The 20,811-nt window shown below is 37.4% G+C and overlaps 2 protein-coding genes and 1 non-coding gene across 6 annotated transcripts; 1 reads left to right on the top strand and 2 right to left on the bottom strand.

Annotated features, from left to right (window-relative positions):
- Window positions 1–392: 392 nt before the first annotated feature.
- LOC134803021 (U6 spliceosomal RNA) lies at window positions 393–494 on the bottom strand. The gene has a single exon (XR_010145933.1). It is a non-coding gene; the product is annotated as a U6 spliceosomal RNA (small nuclear RNA).
- Window positions 495–4,523: 4,029 nt separating this feature from the next.
- On the bottom strand, window positions 4,524–20,605 carry LOC134802936 (uncharacterized). Of its 4 annotated transcripts, none has more exons than XM_063775664.1 (4): window positions 20,481–20,605; window positions 16,479–16,644; window positions 5,759–5,828; window positions 4,524–5,475 (listed from the first exon to the last, which is right to left on the bottom strand). In XM_063775664.1, exons 1-4 carry the CDS (start codon window positions 20,588–20,590, stop codon window positions 4,661–4,663), a joined length of 1,161 nt encoding a protein of 386 aa, XP_063631734.1. In that variant the 5' UTR covers window positions 20,591–20,605; the 3' UTR covers window positions 4,524–4,660. The 4 variants fall into 4 exon arrangements, with proteins under 4 accessions (XP_063631734.1, XP_063631737.1, XP_063631736.1 ...); XM_063775667.1 differs by having other exon boundaries at window positions 4,524–5,424; XM_063775666.1 differs by lacking the exon at window positions 20,481–20,605 and adding an exon at window positions 17,122–17,239.
- Window positions 8,955–12,386, top strand: LOC134802939 (uncharacterized). Its single transcript, XM_063775669.1, has 2 exons — window positions 8,955–9,940; window positions 11,761–12,386. The coding sequence occupies exon 1, from the start codon at window positions 9,024–9,026 to the stop codon at window positions 9,933–9,935; it is 912 nt and encodes a 303-aa protein (XP_063631739.1). The 5' UTR covers window positions 8,955–9,023; the 3' UTR covers window positions 9,936–9,940; window positions 11,761–12,386.
- Window positions 20,606–20,811: the final 206 nt, after the last annotated feature.

The raw sequence follows: 20,811 nt of genomic DNA, 5'->3' as shown, positions 1-20,811 counted from the left end.
ACGCGCAGATTTGCCAAAACTAAACTTTAACTCTACAGTTAACTAATATAATTTGACAATATGAACCAAACCATGCGTCTTCGTCAATGAATCAATCTAAAGATTCCCGTATCGTTAATGCCCTTCCAAATCACAGGCTTCCGATTTTATTTGAAACGTTTACAAGTGTACTATTTATGTAGGTAGGTAGGTAGGCTTAAGAATTGACCCTCTTGTATGTAGTTACGTATAGAATTAATAATCAAATTATTCAAATCTAAAATAACACAAGCACATATAGCAACTATATGCAAGAGTTCTTTCCTTAACCTTTTTAGGCTGTAAGTACCTGCAATTTTTTTTTTTTTTTTTTTTAAATCAAAGATCTAGTTGTAGAGATATAAGTTGGTAGATAAAGAGTGAAATACTTCACGATTTCGCATGTCATTCTTGCGCAGAGCCATGCTAATCTCTCTCTGTCTAGTCAGATTTAAGTTTGTGTACTGCCGAAGTACTCACTTTCCACAAAAATAAATGCAATGTTTGCGATGTAGGTTTGTTCGTTACCTTGTGTCCCTCAGAGCGGAAATAGAAGCCCCGCGAAGCGGGGCTTCGTCGACTCCTAAGCGGGTTACACATTATTTATCAGCAAGTTTATTACCAAAAAATAAATTTTGCAATAAATATTATATTAACCCGGAACGGGATAAAAAGACAAATTGCTGATATATACTTGGACAGATAAAACCTACACGTCTATAAGCTTCTACCTTCATACGTAGGTTCTACGTAACACGTATTAACTATCCGATCCTTTCGTATTCGAAAACACAAATCACTTGAAAACTGAAGGGTATGCCTCCACAGATCACCATTTAAGTATTATAATTTCAACCGTTATTATACACACACACACAAAGATTTAAACTAAGAAGACTCTGAAGAGACTTAATGTAGGTATAAAATTAAATTATAATGGTGACACGTGCACGCTTTACCAGCTCGATGTGTTTTCTAACATGTGTTTTAGTATTTTCATTGGCATAGCCACGGTGCGCGCAGCCAGCCTTTGAAAACACTTGCACATCACTATTCCGGATCGTTTTTATTTGCTAGATAGTTTAACGGACAACTAAATTTAAATATTTATTTCGAACGGCAAAAGCCGTTAGAAACTGTTTTTCAATATAGTCAGCTAAACTGGGGTACAAATTCAAAAACTCACCAGCAGTTTAGCTTCACGACCTTCCAGATGGAAAAACAGCAAGCCAATGACTTGGAAATTTGTTTTGGCGGTAACTGTCAAACACCTGTCAAAACCAACTGCTCTGTGGTGGGAATGTGAGAGAGAGAGAGGGACGTATATGCTAGAAAAGGACAATACGACCGACAACACAATGTTGCCATTCTCAATATTATTCTTAGGTTTCGAATATCGGTACAGTTGTTTAATGGCGTATTTTGAAATTTAGCCCCCCGGGCCATTCTACCAAGGCCTGTTCACTTCCTAAGAAAGTTATGTCCCCAAATAATTGCGCATGTGTGCGCCTTAATCTTCTATGTGTGCGTTGGCCTCCGGGAAAAAGTTGCGAGTAATAAAAATAAAAACATTTTTCTACAGCAACATTGCTCCCAACTCTGATTTAAATTATCACGAATTTTATACAATATTAATCATAAAACGGGACTTAAAACGCTTAAAACTTAATTACATGCGATTAAGTTTTATAATGAATATTTGCTTCCAACTGTCTTTATCAATGTTCATAAAATATATGGAGGGTAGGTACGTCTACCCACCATAATAAAAAATATATTTGTCAATGACTCTGTCCAACTGCTGTGGTTAAAGTTCATAACGAAAATTTTATTTATTAACTCTTTAAATAATACATACAACGTGTACCGCTACGTACCACTTAAGACTGTAAGTCTGTACCTACATGGATTACAGCAATGCACATAGAAAATGTGCTGTGTGTTGAAGCAGCCAGAGTGAAATTTACAACTTTAGTGGGTTCAGAAGGAACCGAGTCATAACGCATCTGGAAAGCGTATTAATTAACCGTGAAGAAATGTATGAATACAAGTTGGAAATCTGTGTAAAATGCCGTATGTAAAGTGTAGTGTATCTGTGTGTAAAGTGTAATAGGTAGGCATGCCTAATGTTATTTGTATAAAAGGTACTGAAAACTTTGTGAATGCGCTTTATTAATGTCTATTTTTTTATTAAGTTGCCAGTTGCCAGTTTTCAGTGTATATTTTTATATGTAAAACATTTTTTAATAAATAATATATATAATGTTATAAACATAAACATGCCTTTTATTTAAATCAATTGATAATACCACAAACAAGGGGTAATATTTGCATCTTGCATATATTTCGTGATATGAAGATAACAAATATGTTTATCAACAGAATTACTACCTACCAATACCCGCCAGGCTAAACCGGTTGCCAACTTTAGTTCCATTGGTACACAAAGACGGCGCCACTAGTATAAACGTATAAACGGTTGGGGACATTTTTTTGTATGGAGTTACCGTTCTTCTCCTAGTGAGTATTATATTCTTTGCATTCTACGTTCCTGGCATAATAATGTAGTAAATAAAGGTAGTGGACCCCGCAGTAATTCCTCAGCCAGAAAAAACTTTACAGTACGATAAAGTATCAATAAATAAAAAGTATTGTATAACTTTCCAAAGAATAATAATAATAGAATTAAAGTAAATACGTAAAGTCTTAAATCGTTAATATCTTTTTACGGAAAAATGCTCCGTTCAAACTTTCTTCACCAGACATATTCATGTAACGTATTGCAACAATATATGAAATATCAAAAAAATATCCCAGCAGAAATACCAGTATTAATAAAATAAATTTTTTTGGCGTGTCTTGGACCGGAAAATTGCTCAGTCTAATTTTTTCACTGGAATGCCATTTTATTGCCGTTTTATACCTACAAAATGAAAATCTAAAAATTTTCCACTCTCAGTTTTTAATAGTTCTATAATACATTACATTTCAATACGCATTTTTTTTTGATTTTTTTACCCACTGCGCCAAATTATATTCTAAGATCATAATATAAGAAGAAAAAAATGACAGAGCAATTTTCCGATGAAAATGAGCGTCAAAAAAAGGAAGTATCATAAAAAAATATTCTCATGTTTGACAAAACTTTTAGATTTTTTTCTAGTATCACATACTGATACAAATAACTTATTTTGTAAAATAATTTTGGACTGAGGTATTACTCGGTTCAATATATAATCAGATTTGTGTTTTTACCTAACTTGGGAGTGTTTTTTTTTTTGGATATTTATAATGTTAGTCTCGGCTCATACTATACAATAACCAAGCAAAATTTCATCGACTGAGGAATTAATGCATGGGTCTCCATACAACATCTTGCTTCGTTTACTCCACTATAAAGCGTCAGAATCCAATAAGTTTCGCCGCCCCAAAAGTCAAGGAAGAAAAACAAAATGCAATCCGCCAGGGGCGGCATAGGCCGCCCTTGGCGGATGGCGCCCCGGGCGATGGCCCGGATGGCCCTAGGGTAAATAGGGGTCATCCATTAATTACGTCACACGAATTTCTAGGTTTTTTGACCCCTCCCCCCCCCTTGTCACATTTGGTCACATTTGGCAAACCCCTCCCCCCTAGTGTGACGTCACATTTTTTCTACGAAATCGCCAAATCGAATTAAGTAAGTACCTAAGTATTATTAATATTTTATCAAAATATTTTTGACGATATAAATATTAGTAATTTTATAACCCAAAACTGCTTAGGAAAGAAAATTAAAAGAATAAAAACGATTATCGTTTTAATTACTTGTTATTTAAATGTACAGAGAATAAAATAATTTAAAAAACAATTTCGGTTACTGATGAAGTTAAAGTGACGTCACAAAGTTTGTGTCTCCCCCCTCCCCCATGTCACAATATGTCACATTTTCTTGACCCCCTCCCTCCCCCTAAACGTGTGATGTAATTAATGGATGACCCCATACGCCCCTGACCGGACCGCGGCCTTATAGTGGTAACAGTGGTGTCAGCAAATTTTATCAAGCAAATCTTGTCAGTAGAAAAAGGCGCGAAATTCAAAATTTCTGACGATATCCCTTCGCGCCTACATTTTTCAAATTTGCCGCCTTTTTCTACTGACAAGATCTGCTTGACCAACTATATGTATTTTTCTAATAGTGGATGGTGCACAATAAAAAAAACCGTTTGTTTACTTTTTTTTATTAAGTTTATAATAAAAAAATACATAATATATGTATTTTAAATTAATCATGACGTGTTCGCATCATTTGGAAAATTAATCATAAACAAAAATTTTGTTGCAATTACATCAAAAAAAAAAAAAAACATTTTAAAGTAACAATGATGATGAGAATAACTTTTTGGTGCAAACTCCCCATCCCCAAGTTTACAAATCAAAACCACAGAATAAATAATAGTACAAAACAGAAAAGAAAATGTCCTAAAATTTTACTGACCTTAAAAAAACAAAATAAGGAAATAACGAAGGAAAATACTGAAACATATTATTTAACAACAAATAATTATCCAATATTACATAAGCAAAATTAATTAAAATCACTTTATTTCTGCTTATCAAGCTAACAGTCAAGTTTAGTAATTTTGTGTTATGTTTAAAAAACACATCAACTGTTCCCATCAATTCTCACTTTATGTACAAAAACACGTTTTGCAAATTTTGCATCACCAAGTTTATTTGTTCTTGTGTCACTATTAAACAATCCTATATTATCAGCTTCATCATTTGTATCATCTCTATCAATAACTTCTTTTTTTCTATCACTCATAGGTTTAGTTTCATTACCACTTTCACTTTTAATAACTTTAGCTTTCTTCAGTTTTACACCACTTATTGTGACACTTTGCCTTTTTTGATTTTCTTTAATATATACAGTTTCTCCCACTGTGAATGAATCTACTATTCTATCTTTTCTCTCTTCATCACTGTTACTGTCTTCAAGTCTATCATAAGTTTCATTATCATCTTCATATTCATTTTTAACTTCTAGCATCTCTTCCCCATCTTCAACATTCATTAGTAATTCTTGCGCAGCTTTCGCGTATTTAACAAAATCGTATACTACTTGTAGTTTCCCATCACAATCTTTACAGACAGTTTTAGGTAAGGCTTCACTGAACTGAACCACAATGTCGTTGAAAGCTAGTTTGGTTGTGAAGGAAGCTAGATGGGAGGGAGATATAGGAATGCAATCTTGGCTGTATTTGCCGCAGAAGCGACATTGCTTTGTGTCTTGTCTTAGTGGGTCTAGCGACTTAGTTGACGCGTTGGAAACCGAGAACACTTGTCTAAGAGGCTCTTCTGTTGATGCGTCGGAATATGAAACTTGTCTAAGAGTCTCTTGCGGCTCTTCTGTTGACGCGTCGGAATCTGAAACTTGTCTCAGAAGCTCTTGAGGATCTTCTGTTGACGCGTCGGAATCTGAAAAAAGCGACAAGATATAATATCATGAGATGTATATGTATATAAAACCGGACAAGTGCGAGTCGGACTCGCCCACTGAGTGTTCCGTACTTTTTAGTATTTGTTGTTATAGCGGCAACAGAAATACATCATCTGTGAAAATTTCAACTGTATCACGAGTACCACGGTTCATGAGATACAGCCTGGTGACAGACAGACGGACAATGGAGACGGATGGTAGCAAAACTTGCAACAAATAAACCACCTACGTAGTTACGTAACAATAAACAGCTAAACTTACCCAAGATATCTGCGGCGCTCTGGCTCGGGCCTGGCGAGTATTGTGCGATGAGCGGCGCTGTTGGTTCCGTCTGAAAAAATTATCAGGCGTAAATATAATTGCGACACAATTGCTGGTGCGACATGGTGGAGGCGGATCTGCGCGAACTTCGAGCCAACAATTGGCGAGAGGTCGCACAGGACCGAGGAAAGTGGCACTGTCTTGTGTCGGAGGCAAAGTCTCATTTTGGGTTGCTGAGCCAACGGATTACCTAAGTAAGTATAAATATAATTCCAGTAAAGGAGGTGCAGGTGCAAGCACACACTACTCGCCCTTAGAATAGAATAGTATTTATTCGTAAGCACAAACAATCGAGACAATATAATAAAAAGAAAACACAAAATAACATTAAAGTGCCACGAAATGGCCCCATCTCAGCATGTTGCTGGTGGCTTCCAGCACTGATCTTCCGATGAGACCATCAAGTGAGAAGAATCACGGTAAGGTAACAGACAAGAAGAAACAGACATAAAAATAATGTACACTAAATAGTTAAATAAGAATAATCTAAATAAAAAATATGTGTTGTCAATGTAAAGTCAATATATCTGTCAATCAGTTTGGTAAGTCTCATAACAGTGAAAGCATTCTCATAAAGATTGGGTGTTTAATTTTGTAATTATGGTAAATCAACAAGAACGCCGTCGTCAAACAGTATGTAATTTCTTTAGTAGCCATCCCCTATATGGCCGAAATCAAAGGTGGTGGAACATTTTGTGCAAATGGGTGAGAGTCGAAGCACTATTTACAATATTCTGGCGTCCTTTGCCTTGAAGAAAACCACTGCTAGAAAGCCTGGTTCTGGAAACTATTCCAGCTTGAGCAAGGTTTCTGAGAGAGCTCGATTAAAGAAAATTACGGCCGGCCGTGTCGCAAAATCTTATAGAGCTCGGAAGAAAATTTCAAACTGACGGAAAAACTGTTAAAAAATATCTTAAAGACATGGGCATCGATAAGCGATGTAGAAAAGTTAAGCCCACTGATGTCTCTGAAAACCAAGAAATCACTCAGAAAGTACGGCTGCGTAAATTAGTCAAAGAAAAATTTTACGCTAAAAACAATGTCACTTGCGTTATATGACGCGTCATATTTCACGTTAGATGGAAACGAGTGGCAAGGCAATTACTATTTTGAGAACACCAATGGCCCAACCGATGAGAACGTGAAATATGTTGTGCATACAAAATTTCCTAAAAAAGTTTTGCTATGGCTTGCCATCAGTCGACGCGGAATGTCTAAGCCTGTATTCTTTGAGTCAGGTTTAGCTGTGAACGCCGACCGCTACATAGAGCGTTGTTTGCCATTAGCAAAGAGAATAAAGTCTATAGAGACGGATTGTCAAAGTAAATTATGTAGCCACTGTAAATTTACTGCCATCATTCGACAGAACATAAAACTGTTAGAACGCCATTTGACTTTGATCCTTATTCTTTCAGTGATATGTGTTAACTTATTAAATATTAATATTCACACCATCTACTCGACTATAGGCCAAAGGTATGGTTCCATGTTTTCGAGCGATGGCGCCACAACCTTCAGCCTATGCTCGAGTAGATGACGTGAATATTAATATTTAATAAAAACTTTTTACAAAAAAAAGCAAACCGACTTCAAAAAGGATGAAATAAAATATTATCCTTTTTGAAGTCTATGCGTTACCAACTTATATGTTTGAAGTCGGTGCCAAGCCAAATTTTAAAGCATACCATGATTTTGGTGCGATTCGATAAGGATGTACCTACGTTGGATTGCCTTACACGACGACAATGAACGTACTTTCTGTAGGTACAGTCGACGTTAAAAATATGTTTACACTTTTCGCCTTATTACAAAGGAGTAAGGTGCAAGAGTGTAAATATATCTTTGACGTCGATTGTATCTAAGAACACACCTCAGAACACACGATCAAACCTTCTTGGCGCAGTCTGTACCATGTTTGTCGGCACATTAGTGGAAATCCAATGCATTTTTTTTTCGTCGTATTATTTAAAGAGCATTTCTTACTAATGCACGAACAGTCTATAGCACGCAAGTGTGAGATTGGGACTGAGTAATTTCCCGTCCCTTATCCAGAGGATAAGGGACGGGAAATATAAAACAATCAAAATATAAAACAATTTAAGAAATTTACCTTCTTGCCAAATTTCACCTAAAGCGGTTCAGTTGTTTAGCCATGAAAAGGCGACAAAGAGGCAGACAAAATTACTTACACATTTGTAATAGTTATTAGTGCAGTTCTAATGGGATTTATAGCTATAAAGCTGATTATTTTGACTGGTATTGTTACTACTTGGCTTGGCACCGACTTCAAACATATCAGTTGGTAACGCATAGACTTCAAAAAGGATTATATTTCATCGCTTCATTCTCAATATAATGTTTTAACAGGTAGTCCCTTAAACCTACAGGCAACTGGCACGCTTTTAGAGTACTTCATTTGATTCAAAATCGGTATTAGTAGTTCCGGCGGGCACCACCTGGGAGTGGGGCGCTGCCGTAGACTTCATTCCTTATTCGTGCACGGCAACGAGCGCACGCGCTAAAATCATGCCTAAGCGTAATATCGACGAACGAATTAGTGAATATCACAAAAAAATAGAAGAATTACAACGAAAGAAAAATAAAGAACCACCTTATAAACGGATTCGAGTAATTCAGTCTTCGTCTGACGAGGACAATGACGAAGGTAAATTAGTGTTTTTAGTTTGTTTTAGTGGTTATTTCATCAAGAAATATTACAATCTAGTTTCTAAAGTGTAATCTTTAAAACATTTACGGAATTGAAACGTACGAAATTAATGCTGAGTTTTGTCTACCTACCCTCAGTTTTCTTTATAACTTAAAAAATTTTAATGCACGCACGGTGTTAGCTGCGAGCTACCTCTGTGTTGTTTTAACGTATTAAAACTCGGGATTGACTGCGAGTCAATTGCGACAACGTGATTAACTGCGAGTTAACCACGAGGCATTTGCCGAATATAACATGCAAAACAATAAGTTATCATAACTAGTTACGTTGTCTTGTCTGCGAGACATGTACAACCGAGTTTTCTCATAACTCACCTAGCCACCTTCTTTTGGGTCTCCAAATAAAATATACATTTTTATTTTTATTTTAGATACAAATATCGTTGTCCATCGTCCTTTAACGGACCGAAATAATCGAGAAGGCAGCGTGACTGAACCTTTTCAAGTCGGGGGGCACCAGTGCACTCAACCATTACCAATGAACCTCGAGGCGAATCCTCGCCAAAACACTGAGCCAGAACATGAGATAGCCGAGCCGGAGGTGGAGCAAAGTGCTCCTATGCCTGATGAAACCGCGCAAGCATCCGCGGAAATACCGGTAGAACCGGACCTACTTATGGCCTTGGGCGAGTCCACAGATGATATACCTGAATTTGGTAAACCGATACATGACAGTTTAGCCAGTCTGTGGTTACCTTTACTAAAAAAGGGTCTGCTCAAAGAAAACAAAGAAAAACTTTTAAAAAGTTATTTAATACCCGAAAATTGCAAGCTTCTGCAGTCACCAAAACTTAACGCAGAGATCTCAGCTGCAGTATCCGAAATAGTCAGAGGGCGCGATAAAAAACTGTCTGGTTTTCAACAACAGCTCGGCGCAGGCATTACTGCACTAAATAAGGGTATGGAGATCCTACTAAATAGCGATAATAAAGCCCAGGCTCTGACTCATTTCAGTGACAGCTGTCGAATCTTGACAGACCTTCACTGCGCGTCGACCAAAGATAGAATAAAATTGATAACTCCTAGCCTGGAAAAGAACATCCTACATGTAATCCAAGATTCCGAAAGAGACGATACTCTCTTTGGTAACGCTTTGTCTGAAAAAATTAAGGCAAGCAAAGCCATTCAAAGACAAGGACATCAGATAAAAAAGACTGTGCCATACCAACCGTCTACTTCCGGATTTCGCCAGTCGACGGCAAACCGCTATACCCCGCCGGGAAACTGGAGGGGTCCACCTCGCTACTTCTACCCCAACAGCAGAGGTGGACGAGGCAGCCAGACGAGGATGACAACTCCCAGGAGATCGTACAATTACTCATACAGCACAACTCCACCGGCAGCGAAACCTGCCCCTCAGACCAGGCCTCGTGCTCCAACTCAACAGTAAACCAGGTACATTCTGGTAGAATAAGTTCATTTTACGATTGCTGGCTAAATATAACTCAAAATAATGAAGTTTTAACTTGGATTCGAGAGGGATATAAAATTCCTTTCTCTAAAAGCGTTGAACAGCCTCCAGTAAGCCATCCCGCTTACTCTTTTGACGAAAGTCGTGACATGTCACATGCAATTAATAAATTACTAGAGTTAGGTGCCATTTCACAATGTAATGCATCAAGTAACCAGTTCGTTTCCAAAATATTCTTGACGCCAAAACCTAATGGCGAGAAACGGTTTATTTTGAATCTCAAATCGCTCAATAAATTCATTCCTAAAATTCACTTTAAGATGGAAGACCATCGAACCGCATCCAAGTTAATACCTCAGAATAGTTATTTAGCCAACATTGACTTAAAAGAAGCCTATCTTTTAATACCTATTCATGTATCTGATCGAAAATATTTACGTTTTCAATTTCAAGCTTATGGCTCTAAAGAAATTGTAACGTATGAGTTTAATGCCCTGCCTTATGGCTTATCGTTAGCCCCGTGGGTTTTTACTAAAGTAATGAAAGAAGTAATAACATATTTAAGATCCAGTGGTCTGAAATCTGTCATGTATTTGGATGACATCCTGTGCATAGGTGATGACTATACTGATTGTAATAAAAACGTAAATGAGACTGTGAAGCTACTTCAATGTTTAGGTTTCGTTATTAACTTTAGTAAAAGCTCACTGGAACCCAAGCAAAGTTGCAAGTTTTTGGGATTCAATTTCGATAGTCGAAACATGTCTATGTCTTTGCCGAGTGATAAACGTAATAAAATTGCCCAGTTAGTTAACAAATTTATGAAATTGCCACGTTGTAGTATTCGTGAATTTGCTCAATTGATCGGTGTACTTGTCGCGGCTTGCCCTGCTGTTAAGTATGGATGGCTGTACACAAAAATTTTAGAACGCCAGAAATTCCTGTTTTTGCAAAGGCATAATGATAATTTTGAAGCCAAGATATCATTACCCGATACCATTCTTGCCGACTTAGACTGGTGGGCTAAGAATATTGCCACTGCTGATAATCCTATGAGGACAGAAAACTTCAAATACGAAATCTTTACAGACGCCTCTAGGTCGGGCTGGGGCGCTGTATGTGGCAATAAAAAAGCAAACGGGACATGGAAAACCGTTGAGATGGAACACCATATAAACTATTTAGAATTGCTCGCGGTATTTTTAGGCCTGAAAAGCCTCGCTTCAGACGTTACCAACTGTGCAATATTATTACGAATCGACAACACGACCGCTATTAGTTATATTAACCGTATGGGAGGTATACAATTCCCACATTTAAATGACTTATCAAGATCAATTTGGCAATGGTGCGAGGAGCGCCAAATTTGGTTATATGCGTCATACGTTAATACCAAACTTAATCGGGCAGATGAGGAGTCTAGGAAAATCAACCCCGACACAGAGTGGGAATTATCCACCCAAGCTTTTAATACCATTATTAAAAAATTAGGGTACCCAAATGTAGATTTGTTTGCTTCACGTGCTAACGCAAAATGTGACGCATTCGTCTCATGGAGACAAGAGCCAGACGCCATGGCGATAGATGCGTTTACGCTTAACTGGAGCTCTAACTTCTTTTATGCATTCCCACCATTTGCGCTAATACTAAAATGCTTACGAAAGATTGTTGACGATAAAGCTGATGGAATACTTGTATTCCCCTATTGGCCTTCGCAGGCATGGTTCCCTTTCCTGATAAAACTTCTTAAGTCAGAAATCATAATGTTCGCTCCTCATAAACACCTGTTAAAATCACATTTCAGGGACCATCACCCCCTGCATGCCAGCCTTACCCTGGGTGCCGCGAGGCTTTGCGGGCGGCGTTCATCAAGCGGGGGACCCCACTCGAGGCAGTACCTCTAATGATAGCCTCATTGGCTCAGAATACTTTATGTCAATATGGCGTAACCATAAAACTTTGGTGGGAACATTGCACTTCTAAAAATATTGACGTCTATCATCTGTCGATACCCGAGGTACTTTCCTTTTTAACGGAACTATTTAATAAGGGTTGTTCGTATGGCTCATTAAATAGCCACCGTTCGGCGTTATCTTTGCTGCTTGGCAGCGAGATAGGTACTGATAACTGTGTGAAAAGACTTTTAAAAGGGGCATTTAAATTAAAACCAATAACACCAAAATATAATTCCACCTGGGATCCTCAGGTTGTACTAAATCATGTTTCGTCTTGGTATCCCAACTCCGATATACCCCTTGAAAAAATCACTAAAAAACTAGTTACTCTGTTAGCACTCTGTACAGCTCACAGAGTGCAAACCCTATCTCTCATAAAACTAGAAAATATTACAGAAATTTCAGATGGAATAAAAATTGCCATAGTTGACATTATTAAAACTTCTGCTGTAGGCCGTGAACAACCCATATTAAATTTGCCATTTTTGCGAGAAAAAATAAGTATATGCCCAGCTACGACCCTTAAGGATTATATTTTCGTCACGAAAAATTTAAGGGTTGGTAGCACGGGAACGCTTTTCCTGACATATAAGCGACCTCACAAGGCCGCCAGCAGTCAAACCCTAAGTAGGTGGATCAAACAAGTTTTGCATGAAAGTGGCGTAGACGTCAATGTGTTTGGTGCCCATAGTACTCGCCACTCTGCTACTTCAACGGCTTTTGCGGCTGGAATCAGCCTAGATACGATCAGAAAGGCGGCTGGCTGGACCAGCAACTCTAAAACCTTTGCCAAATTCTATAACCGACCAATAATCAATTGTAGTGATGATTATGATTTCGCTAGATCGATTTGTTTCCCAGAAACCAATGTCAGTGACAATGACGATTCCTAAATATTAACTGTAGTGCTTAACTGCATATAATATACCTTTTGTGATTATTAGGCATGTTAAATAATTATAAAAAATAAAAACAATGAATAATAAAAATAGTTTTTATTTTCTCACAAAACTTTCAACTCTAAACATCTACCTGTTAAAACATTATATTGAGAATGAAGCGATGAAATATAATAGATGATTAAACGAACTTTCCTAAAGTGAAGTTCGATCACTATTATATGAGTCGCTTCATTCGAAGATATAAATATAATCACCCACCCATCCCTAGGTGACCCAAAAAAGAAAGTGTTGTTCGTGACTCTAAAAAATGAAGTCTACGGCAGCGCCCCACTCCCAGGTGGTGCCCGCCGGAACTACTAATACCGATTTTGAATCAAATGAAGTACTCTAAAAGCGTGCCAGTTGCCTGTAGGTTTAAGGGACTACCTGTTAAAACATTATATCTTCGAATGAAGCGACTCATATAAAAGTGATCGAACTTCACTTTAGGAAAGTTCGTTTAATCATCTATAATATTTTATTTCATCCTTTTTGAAGTCGGTTTGCTTTTTTTTGTAAAAAGTTTTTATTTTTCCATTTTTAGTTTTAACGCATTGTTAAGAGCGCGACGCATGAATGAAAAACAAGATCATGTTTAACACTAAATTCGTGTACCTATTACTTTAATAAATATGTATGTAATCAGGAATTTTCTCGAGTCCGTCTGGGAAATTATAATTCCTGTCACTACTACACTAAATCCATCCTCCGCCCCGCCACTGGCCCAATCCCTCAACGCCCCGATCACTTAACCTCACAGCGCATCAACTAGGGTTGCCAGATCGAAAGGCGCTATTATCGGGAAAAAATATAAATCTTTCGGGATTTTGGGACTTAAGTCGGGAAAAAAAACCATTCAAATTAAAGTAATTGTATTAAAAACAACGATATTTTACATTATTGGCACTACTTTAGCTACGCGCTCGACGCGGGTCGCTCGCTCGCTCGACGACAGTTCGGAACATGAAATTATTGTTTTATAACGTGAAGCTGTTTTTCGGGACAGTTTTCACTTCGTCGGGAATCGGGAACACATGCTAAAAATCGGGAGAATCCCGCCAAATCCCGACCATCTGGCAACCCTAGCATCAACCCCTGATCCAGGAACCCCTCGACCCTGAACCAGGAATTGTCTCGAGTCCGTCTGGGAAATTATAATTCCTGTCAACTAAATCCATCCGCCCGCCCCGCCACTGACCCAATCCCTCAGCCCCCCGATCACTCAACCTCACAGCACATCAACCCCTGATCCAGGAACCCCTCGATCCTGAACCAGCAACCCTTCAACCGCCATTCCCCGACCCGTTAATCTCTGACCCCTTAACTCCTAACCCTAACCCCCGATCAGTAGCCTTACCAGCTTACCACGAGTTTGACATTGATATATTCGCTAGCATGTGTGTAACTTTCTTCACATGCATCTCGCTCGTACTAACCTTAGTGTGAGCGAGATGCATAAAAAGTTACATTTAGATGCATAAGACGTTAGCGAATATGTCAATGTCAAACTCGTGGTAAGGCTACAGTTGCAGTACATCAAATTGGTGGTTTTCGGAAGCAAATGCTCGAGTTACTTTAGAAAACCCCGAAATCACTTAACACGTGCCTTTAAAAATTGAGGAGTTCCCTCAATTCCTCATGGATTCCATCATCAGACCAGAACCAAAAATAATACGGAAACACCTTGGAGGTAACTTCTTCCAAACAAAAAAAGAATTACTCAAATCGGATCACAGGTGCCAGAGTAATCGCTGAACATACTTACATTTAAAGAAATCATCATCATTATCATCAAAATAATCATCATCATCAGGTCTATTTCATCAAATTAGTGGTTTTCGAGAGAAAATGCTCGAGTTGCTTAAGAAAACGCCCAAAACACCATGCATGTGCCTTTAAAAATTGAGGAGTTCCCTCAATTCCTCATGGATCCCATCATCAGAACAGAACCAAATTAAAATGGGACCAACTCGGAGGTAGCTCCTTTCAAACAAAAAAAGAATTACTCAAATCGGACTACGGATGTCGGAGTAATCGGTGAACGTACATAGAAAAAAAAAAAAATAGCCACAACCGAATACAGAACCTCCTCCTTCTATGAAATTGAAGTCGGTTAAAAAGTTAACACATATCAGTTAAAGAATAAGGATCAAAATCAAATGGCGTTCAAACAGGTTTAATTCTTCTGTCGAAAGATGGCAGTAAATGAACTGTAGCTACATAATTTACCATGACAGTAACACTCTTCTTCAAATCCTCTTTGCCATTAGTGCGGGATTTCATAAATACGAGTCATAGAGGAGAAAATGTAGTGTTTTGGCCAGACTTAGCCTCAAGCCATTATTCCAAAAAAAACCCTTTGCAAAATGGCGGAGTTAAACATCCCATAAGTACCGAAGACATCAAATCCACCTAATGTTCCGCAACTTCGCCCTATAGAAGATTTTTGGGCAAATCTAAAGAGGTGAGTATATTGCAATAATTTTCGTCCCAAAAATGTACAGAGTTTGATTCGAAAAATAAAATCGGAGCTGAATAAAATGCCGACATCTGTGTTTTCGACAGCGATGGACAAAGTACCACAGAACTGCCGTAAAGCATCTGGCATGGGAGTAAACTATTTTTTACATTAAGCCTTAATATATACATTATTATAAGAACATAATTATTTTAAAAAAGAATGGTGTTTTTTTTATTTAAAACAATATTGAACTTTGTCCAAATTTCGCTCCGCATACGTTATTTATAATTATAACTATAAAACAAGCATCGTGCTCACAACACTGTATCGGTTCGGTCCAACCATACCATGGCTTAGCATTACACGTTAGAGTTGGTCATAAGTGGTATCCAGACGGGACTGATCAAATCGGTTGATATGATCAGAAATGAAATTGGCGTCAATCTCCAATCACCAGAACGAAAATACTGGCCTCACAAATTGGTATTCTTGCGTCCGCACCTCATTTTATCGGTAATATCGGTCATTACCGGCGGTTGAATTCGGCGACCCAAATTAGTATTTGCGTCCGCACCTCCTGATTCGATCGGGCAATTCAATCAGATTGGCGAAAAATTGACCAATCTGGATACGCCTATAGGCTCCTAGCTTTTCAAGGATAGCATACACCAGAGAATTTGGGACGGATACTGCCGTGGCCGGGTGGTTTAGTGGCGAGGACGTTAGCCGCGGAAGCTGAAGACACGGGTTGGATTCCCGCCTCGGCCACCGGTAGACTTGGTCACTTTTTTTTTAGTCTATTGAATATTCTATAGGTACAATCGTAGTCTTCATTTTCCTTCCTAGATATTAATTATATGGAAATTATTTAAACATAATTTTATATATGTAGGTACTTATTAACTATAGCTATGCACGTATTGCACCTTCGTTATACTTTGACGATTTTCTGATTATTAAATTCATACAAATTTTTAAAAGCTCCTATTTCTTTTAAAATTAATAAAAAGTCGAAAAAATCAAACGAAGGGGTATAGATATGATCAATATAGGTACCTACATAAAATTGTGTAAACATACTTTCTATATTTGTAAATATCCAGAGTGGAAAATGGGGACTATGTATGTAGAGGTGGTTGTCTCCTTTCCTCACAATAAAACTTACAGGGAAAATAGAAGGTACAGCATCAGGAATGACCAGTGGCCGCAGACCAGAGAATGAAAGTTCTTCAGGTCTGAAGTGTGAACTGCAGACTACCGCATTTTTCCTTTTCGGCACATAACCAATTGCGTCTATCCACTTTTGTCTGATTGGCTCTTTTCTGGGGATACTGAAACAGAAAAATTGTATTTGTACAAACAGCAACACTCCTAACTGTCCATCGTGCATCGGTGTATCTTATGCCTTTTGTAATAAGGTTTATGAATTGTCAGTTAACAGTGTGGGTGATGGTACAGTTGCTGTTGTGTTGAGTTTTTGCAAACCTTAGCCATCTTCGAGCAACATTGGGAAGGGAGCCGGCATTCACACTATTTCCCCTCTGCCAAAGCACAAGTCCAACTGGGCATAGCGTGATGCGTATTGTGACTCATCCATACACAAAAAGAGATTAGCCGTGTCCAGACAGAGTGAGCATATGCGCGAGGCAATTTCCTCTAGCACAAAATGGCCAGTGTATATGTGCCTCGGCCAAGGCGCGCGCGCGCGATATTGCCTCGCGCATATGCTCGCTCTGTGTGGACCCGGCTATTGAGGTGAATGATAGTTGGAAAATGTTTACTTGATTTTTCTAACAATTAAAACTTACCGGTAAAATGATATGCCGCATCCACGAAACGATTCACTTCTACAGAATTTAATGCAACAAGCCTTCATGATTTTATTTCACTTTAATAATCTATTACACTAACGTCAATAACTTGTATAATTTATTAAAAGTACAAATACTTCGAAGATTACAGCACTATTATTTCAATAAATCACAAATTTACTGTTTCTTGATATTGTAAAAGAGTAACATCTAATCTCGTACCCATTACTACCTCCTAAGACCCTAAAAACTGCAGGTTTGACTTTATGTTAATGCTTAATCAACCTTTTCAAAACAACCTGTACCTTTACAAGCGTCTAATTGATAAAAATAAATGTTGCGTATGCTCGCTCTGTGTGGACCCGGCTATTGAGGTGAATGATAGTTGGAAAATGTTTACTTGATTTTTCTAACAACTAAAACTTACCGGTAAAATGATATGCCGCATCCACGAAATGATTCACTTCTACAGTGTTTAATGCAACAACCCGTCATGATATTATATCACTTTAATAATCTATTACACTAACTTCAATAACTAGTATAATTTATTGAAAGTACAAATACTTCTAAAATAAATTAACTTCCAGATTACAGCACTATTATTACAAATAATCATAAATTTACTGTTTCTTGATATTATAAAATAGTAAAATCTAATCTAGTACCCATTACTGCCTCCTAAGACCCTAAAACCTGCAGGTTTGACTTTATGTTAATGCTTAATCAACCTTTTTCAAAACCTCTACCTTAACAAGAGTAATAAAATTTTAATTGATAAAATAATAATGCTGATTGGGCCTTGCGGCGGCACCCTAGGTTAGGTTTTTTTGTAATGTGTTTAAATGTGTTTTTAATTGTTTTAGTGTTATTACCTAAGACCTAAGATAAATAAAGGATAATAATAATGCTGATACCGTATAAGTAGGCGTATTCAACAATCTATTATCAGAAAACCGATCGCTGTTGGATCGCTAAGCTAAACGAGCTATGTAAATTTCGGTTTTTAGTTCGTTAGAATAACTTTGTATTTTAATTCGTAGTACTTATGAAAAGCGTGTTGTAAAATCTCCAGTTTTGTAAATATGTTCTTAAACTTATTAATTGCGTAAACTAGGTCATGTAGAATGAAACCACAGAAAGCACACCACCGACACCACCAACAACAATATTTACGAGACAAATCACAATAATATTGTCACTGTCAGTGTCAACCAGTGTGGCCAGAGCACATGCAGAGCACTTAAGCTCTGGGCTATAACCGCGAAAATCGAAGTTCGCAAATTGCGGGCATTTTTCTCTGTCACTCTTATTACGCCTTCATTGGAGTAAAAGAGAAAGATCCCCGCAATTTGCGAATTTCGGTTTTCGCGGTAGCCGCTCTGTTTTCCTCACGGTTTTCCTAGGAAAGCCAAAGTCAAATAATTTATTTGCTATAGGCTCCGAGGCTATAGGTATACAAGTATACATGCAAATATGTGACGTCCCACGGTCAAAGGTACCTTATGGCGGGTATGGAGTTATGCATACCCCAGTAATCTACAATAAATAAGCTATCGATAACACAAACGATCAACCTTCTAGGTTGCGTAGTTACAGAGATATGATTTTTTGAAAATAATGTTGTGAAATGAGCAACTTTACGATAGAGAAGTTTTAAGTTTAGCCGCCTAAAAAACTATGTTCCTGAAGTAAGTTACATAGTTGACTACAAATAATAATGCCTTATATATCTGAGATTAAAAAAATATTGCGACTTGTTCTGTAATGCAAATATAAACTTTTGATATCGACTGATTTATGTGTATACTAACCAATCTCTTGAAAATAAAGTTTTATTTCATTTTCACGATTGATTGCAATGAGCTCTCAAGATTTAAATTTTATCTATTAGAAAACGACACTGACAGACAGTTTAAGCAAAAAACAATACCGATTTAGAGGTGAAAATGTATTTTCTGACTTTTTCATATAAAATCACAAAATTGAATATTTTTACTTTTAATGTGACACACAATCAATTTTTCTGAGCACATATGAAAGAAATTCTGTCATTCAAATGAAATAAATCCTAAAACCCCAACTAAATACTATATTTAACCCCTTATGCCACTTTAAACTTACATAACAATAACAGTATTTGCTCCATACATTTACGAAAAGGTACCTTATGGAAATAAATCTAATAATACATCACTACAAAATATCAATCATATTATAGTTTATCTTTTATGAATAGAAAATATTAATTTACATTAAACTGCCCCCAATTTAATTAGTTCTTCGTCATTATAATCTTAAAAAAGACCAATAATTTGTATGTAATGAAAAGGTACCTTGTGGTCAAGTTACATGATGAGGCATGATGATGATGGAACAGTTAGGATAAACTAATAATATTTTGGGGTTAAGATGGTATAAATCGTCTATTTCTTATCAATAATATATTTCGGTTGCTATTGAAGATAAGCGGCATTGAGGTTCAATGACCTCAGATATTCCATAAGGTAATGCGTCGGGTATTGGCATTTTTCAGCAAACCAATGGCTGATTTACTGCATGCGACCAAACCAAATGAAGATTATTCTAGTTAAGAAAGACTTGACGAGAGTAACTTTGGTATAATAGCAGTCTACTTGGATTTGTGATGTCGGTCTATGTACGGTTATAATATTTGCGAGGCGCCCCAACCAGAACTGAAATTATCAAATTAGTTTTGCAGAATGCTAATACAGTTCTCTACCAAACTTCTTTTCCCGTATTGACTAGTTTTTTTGGGAATTTTCAATCTTTTTTCCATAAGGTACCTTTTCTACTAAACTCTGAGACGACATTACTAGGCTTATAACTAACTTATAACAAAAATAAAAACAGGTAAACAAACGTTAGGCATTAAGGTTTCAGATCACACAATAAAAAAAAATTGAGCATTTTTTCACCTCTTTACAAAACATTTAATATCTCCGAAACTAGAAACCCTCATAAGGTACCTTTTCCCGTGGAACGTCACATTTACATTTAAAATAAATTTACATAAAAAAAAATATAGATGGTTAAGTAAATCTTGTCAGTAGAAAAAGGCGCAAAATTCAAATTTTCTATGAGACATCCCTTCGCGCCTACATTTTTCAAATTTGCCGCCTTTCCTACTGACAAGATCTGCTTGACCAACTATAAAAACAGAATTTTATGTTATTTTAAATGTAAATACTGTTTTATTGACACGATTTGAGTCTATTATATTGGTACTATTGATCTTTGACGTACATGTTGGTATTGATTTGCTATGCAAACTGATTCCATTCCCTAGTATGGGCATCCCGTCTCTTAAAACGTAGCACATTGTTGGTACTTACTGTGCAGCGGCTTCGTAACGACCGTAACGACATTTCAGAGCATATTGGCTTATACGTTTTCTCTTCAACCTCACTGATGCACTAGGTTTTCGCCCTTTCTTGTTACCCATTCTCAGCGCAATAAACAAACAACACAATCACAAGCAAAATGCTGACCAAGAGAGAGAACAAACAAACAAAGAACTAGTCTGGCAACTCCGCAAAGAACTCGCGGCGACAATGCACGAACTTGCAACGTCGCTTTGAAAACAATTCGGTCATTCGACGAACGAAGCCGTCTAGACAGGGCGGGGCGAGAGGGAAGAGGGGTGGGTCGCGCGCACCCGAGCGA

Source organism: Cydia splendana, chromosome 25 (genome assembly GCF_910591565.1).
Source record: "Cydia splendana chromosome 25, ilCydSple1.2, whole genome shotgun sequence".
NCBI lineage: Eukaryota > Metazoa > Arthropoda > Insecta > Lepidoptera > Tortricidae > Cydia > Cydia splendana.
This window is presented reverse-complemented; position numbering and strand designations above follow the sequence as displayed.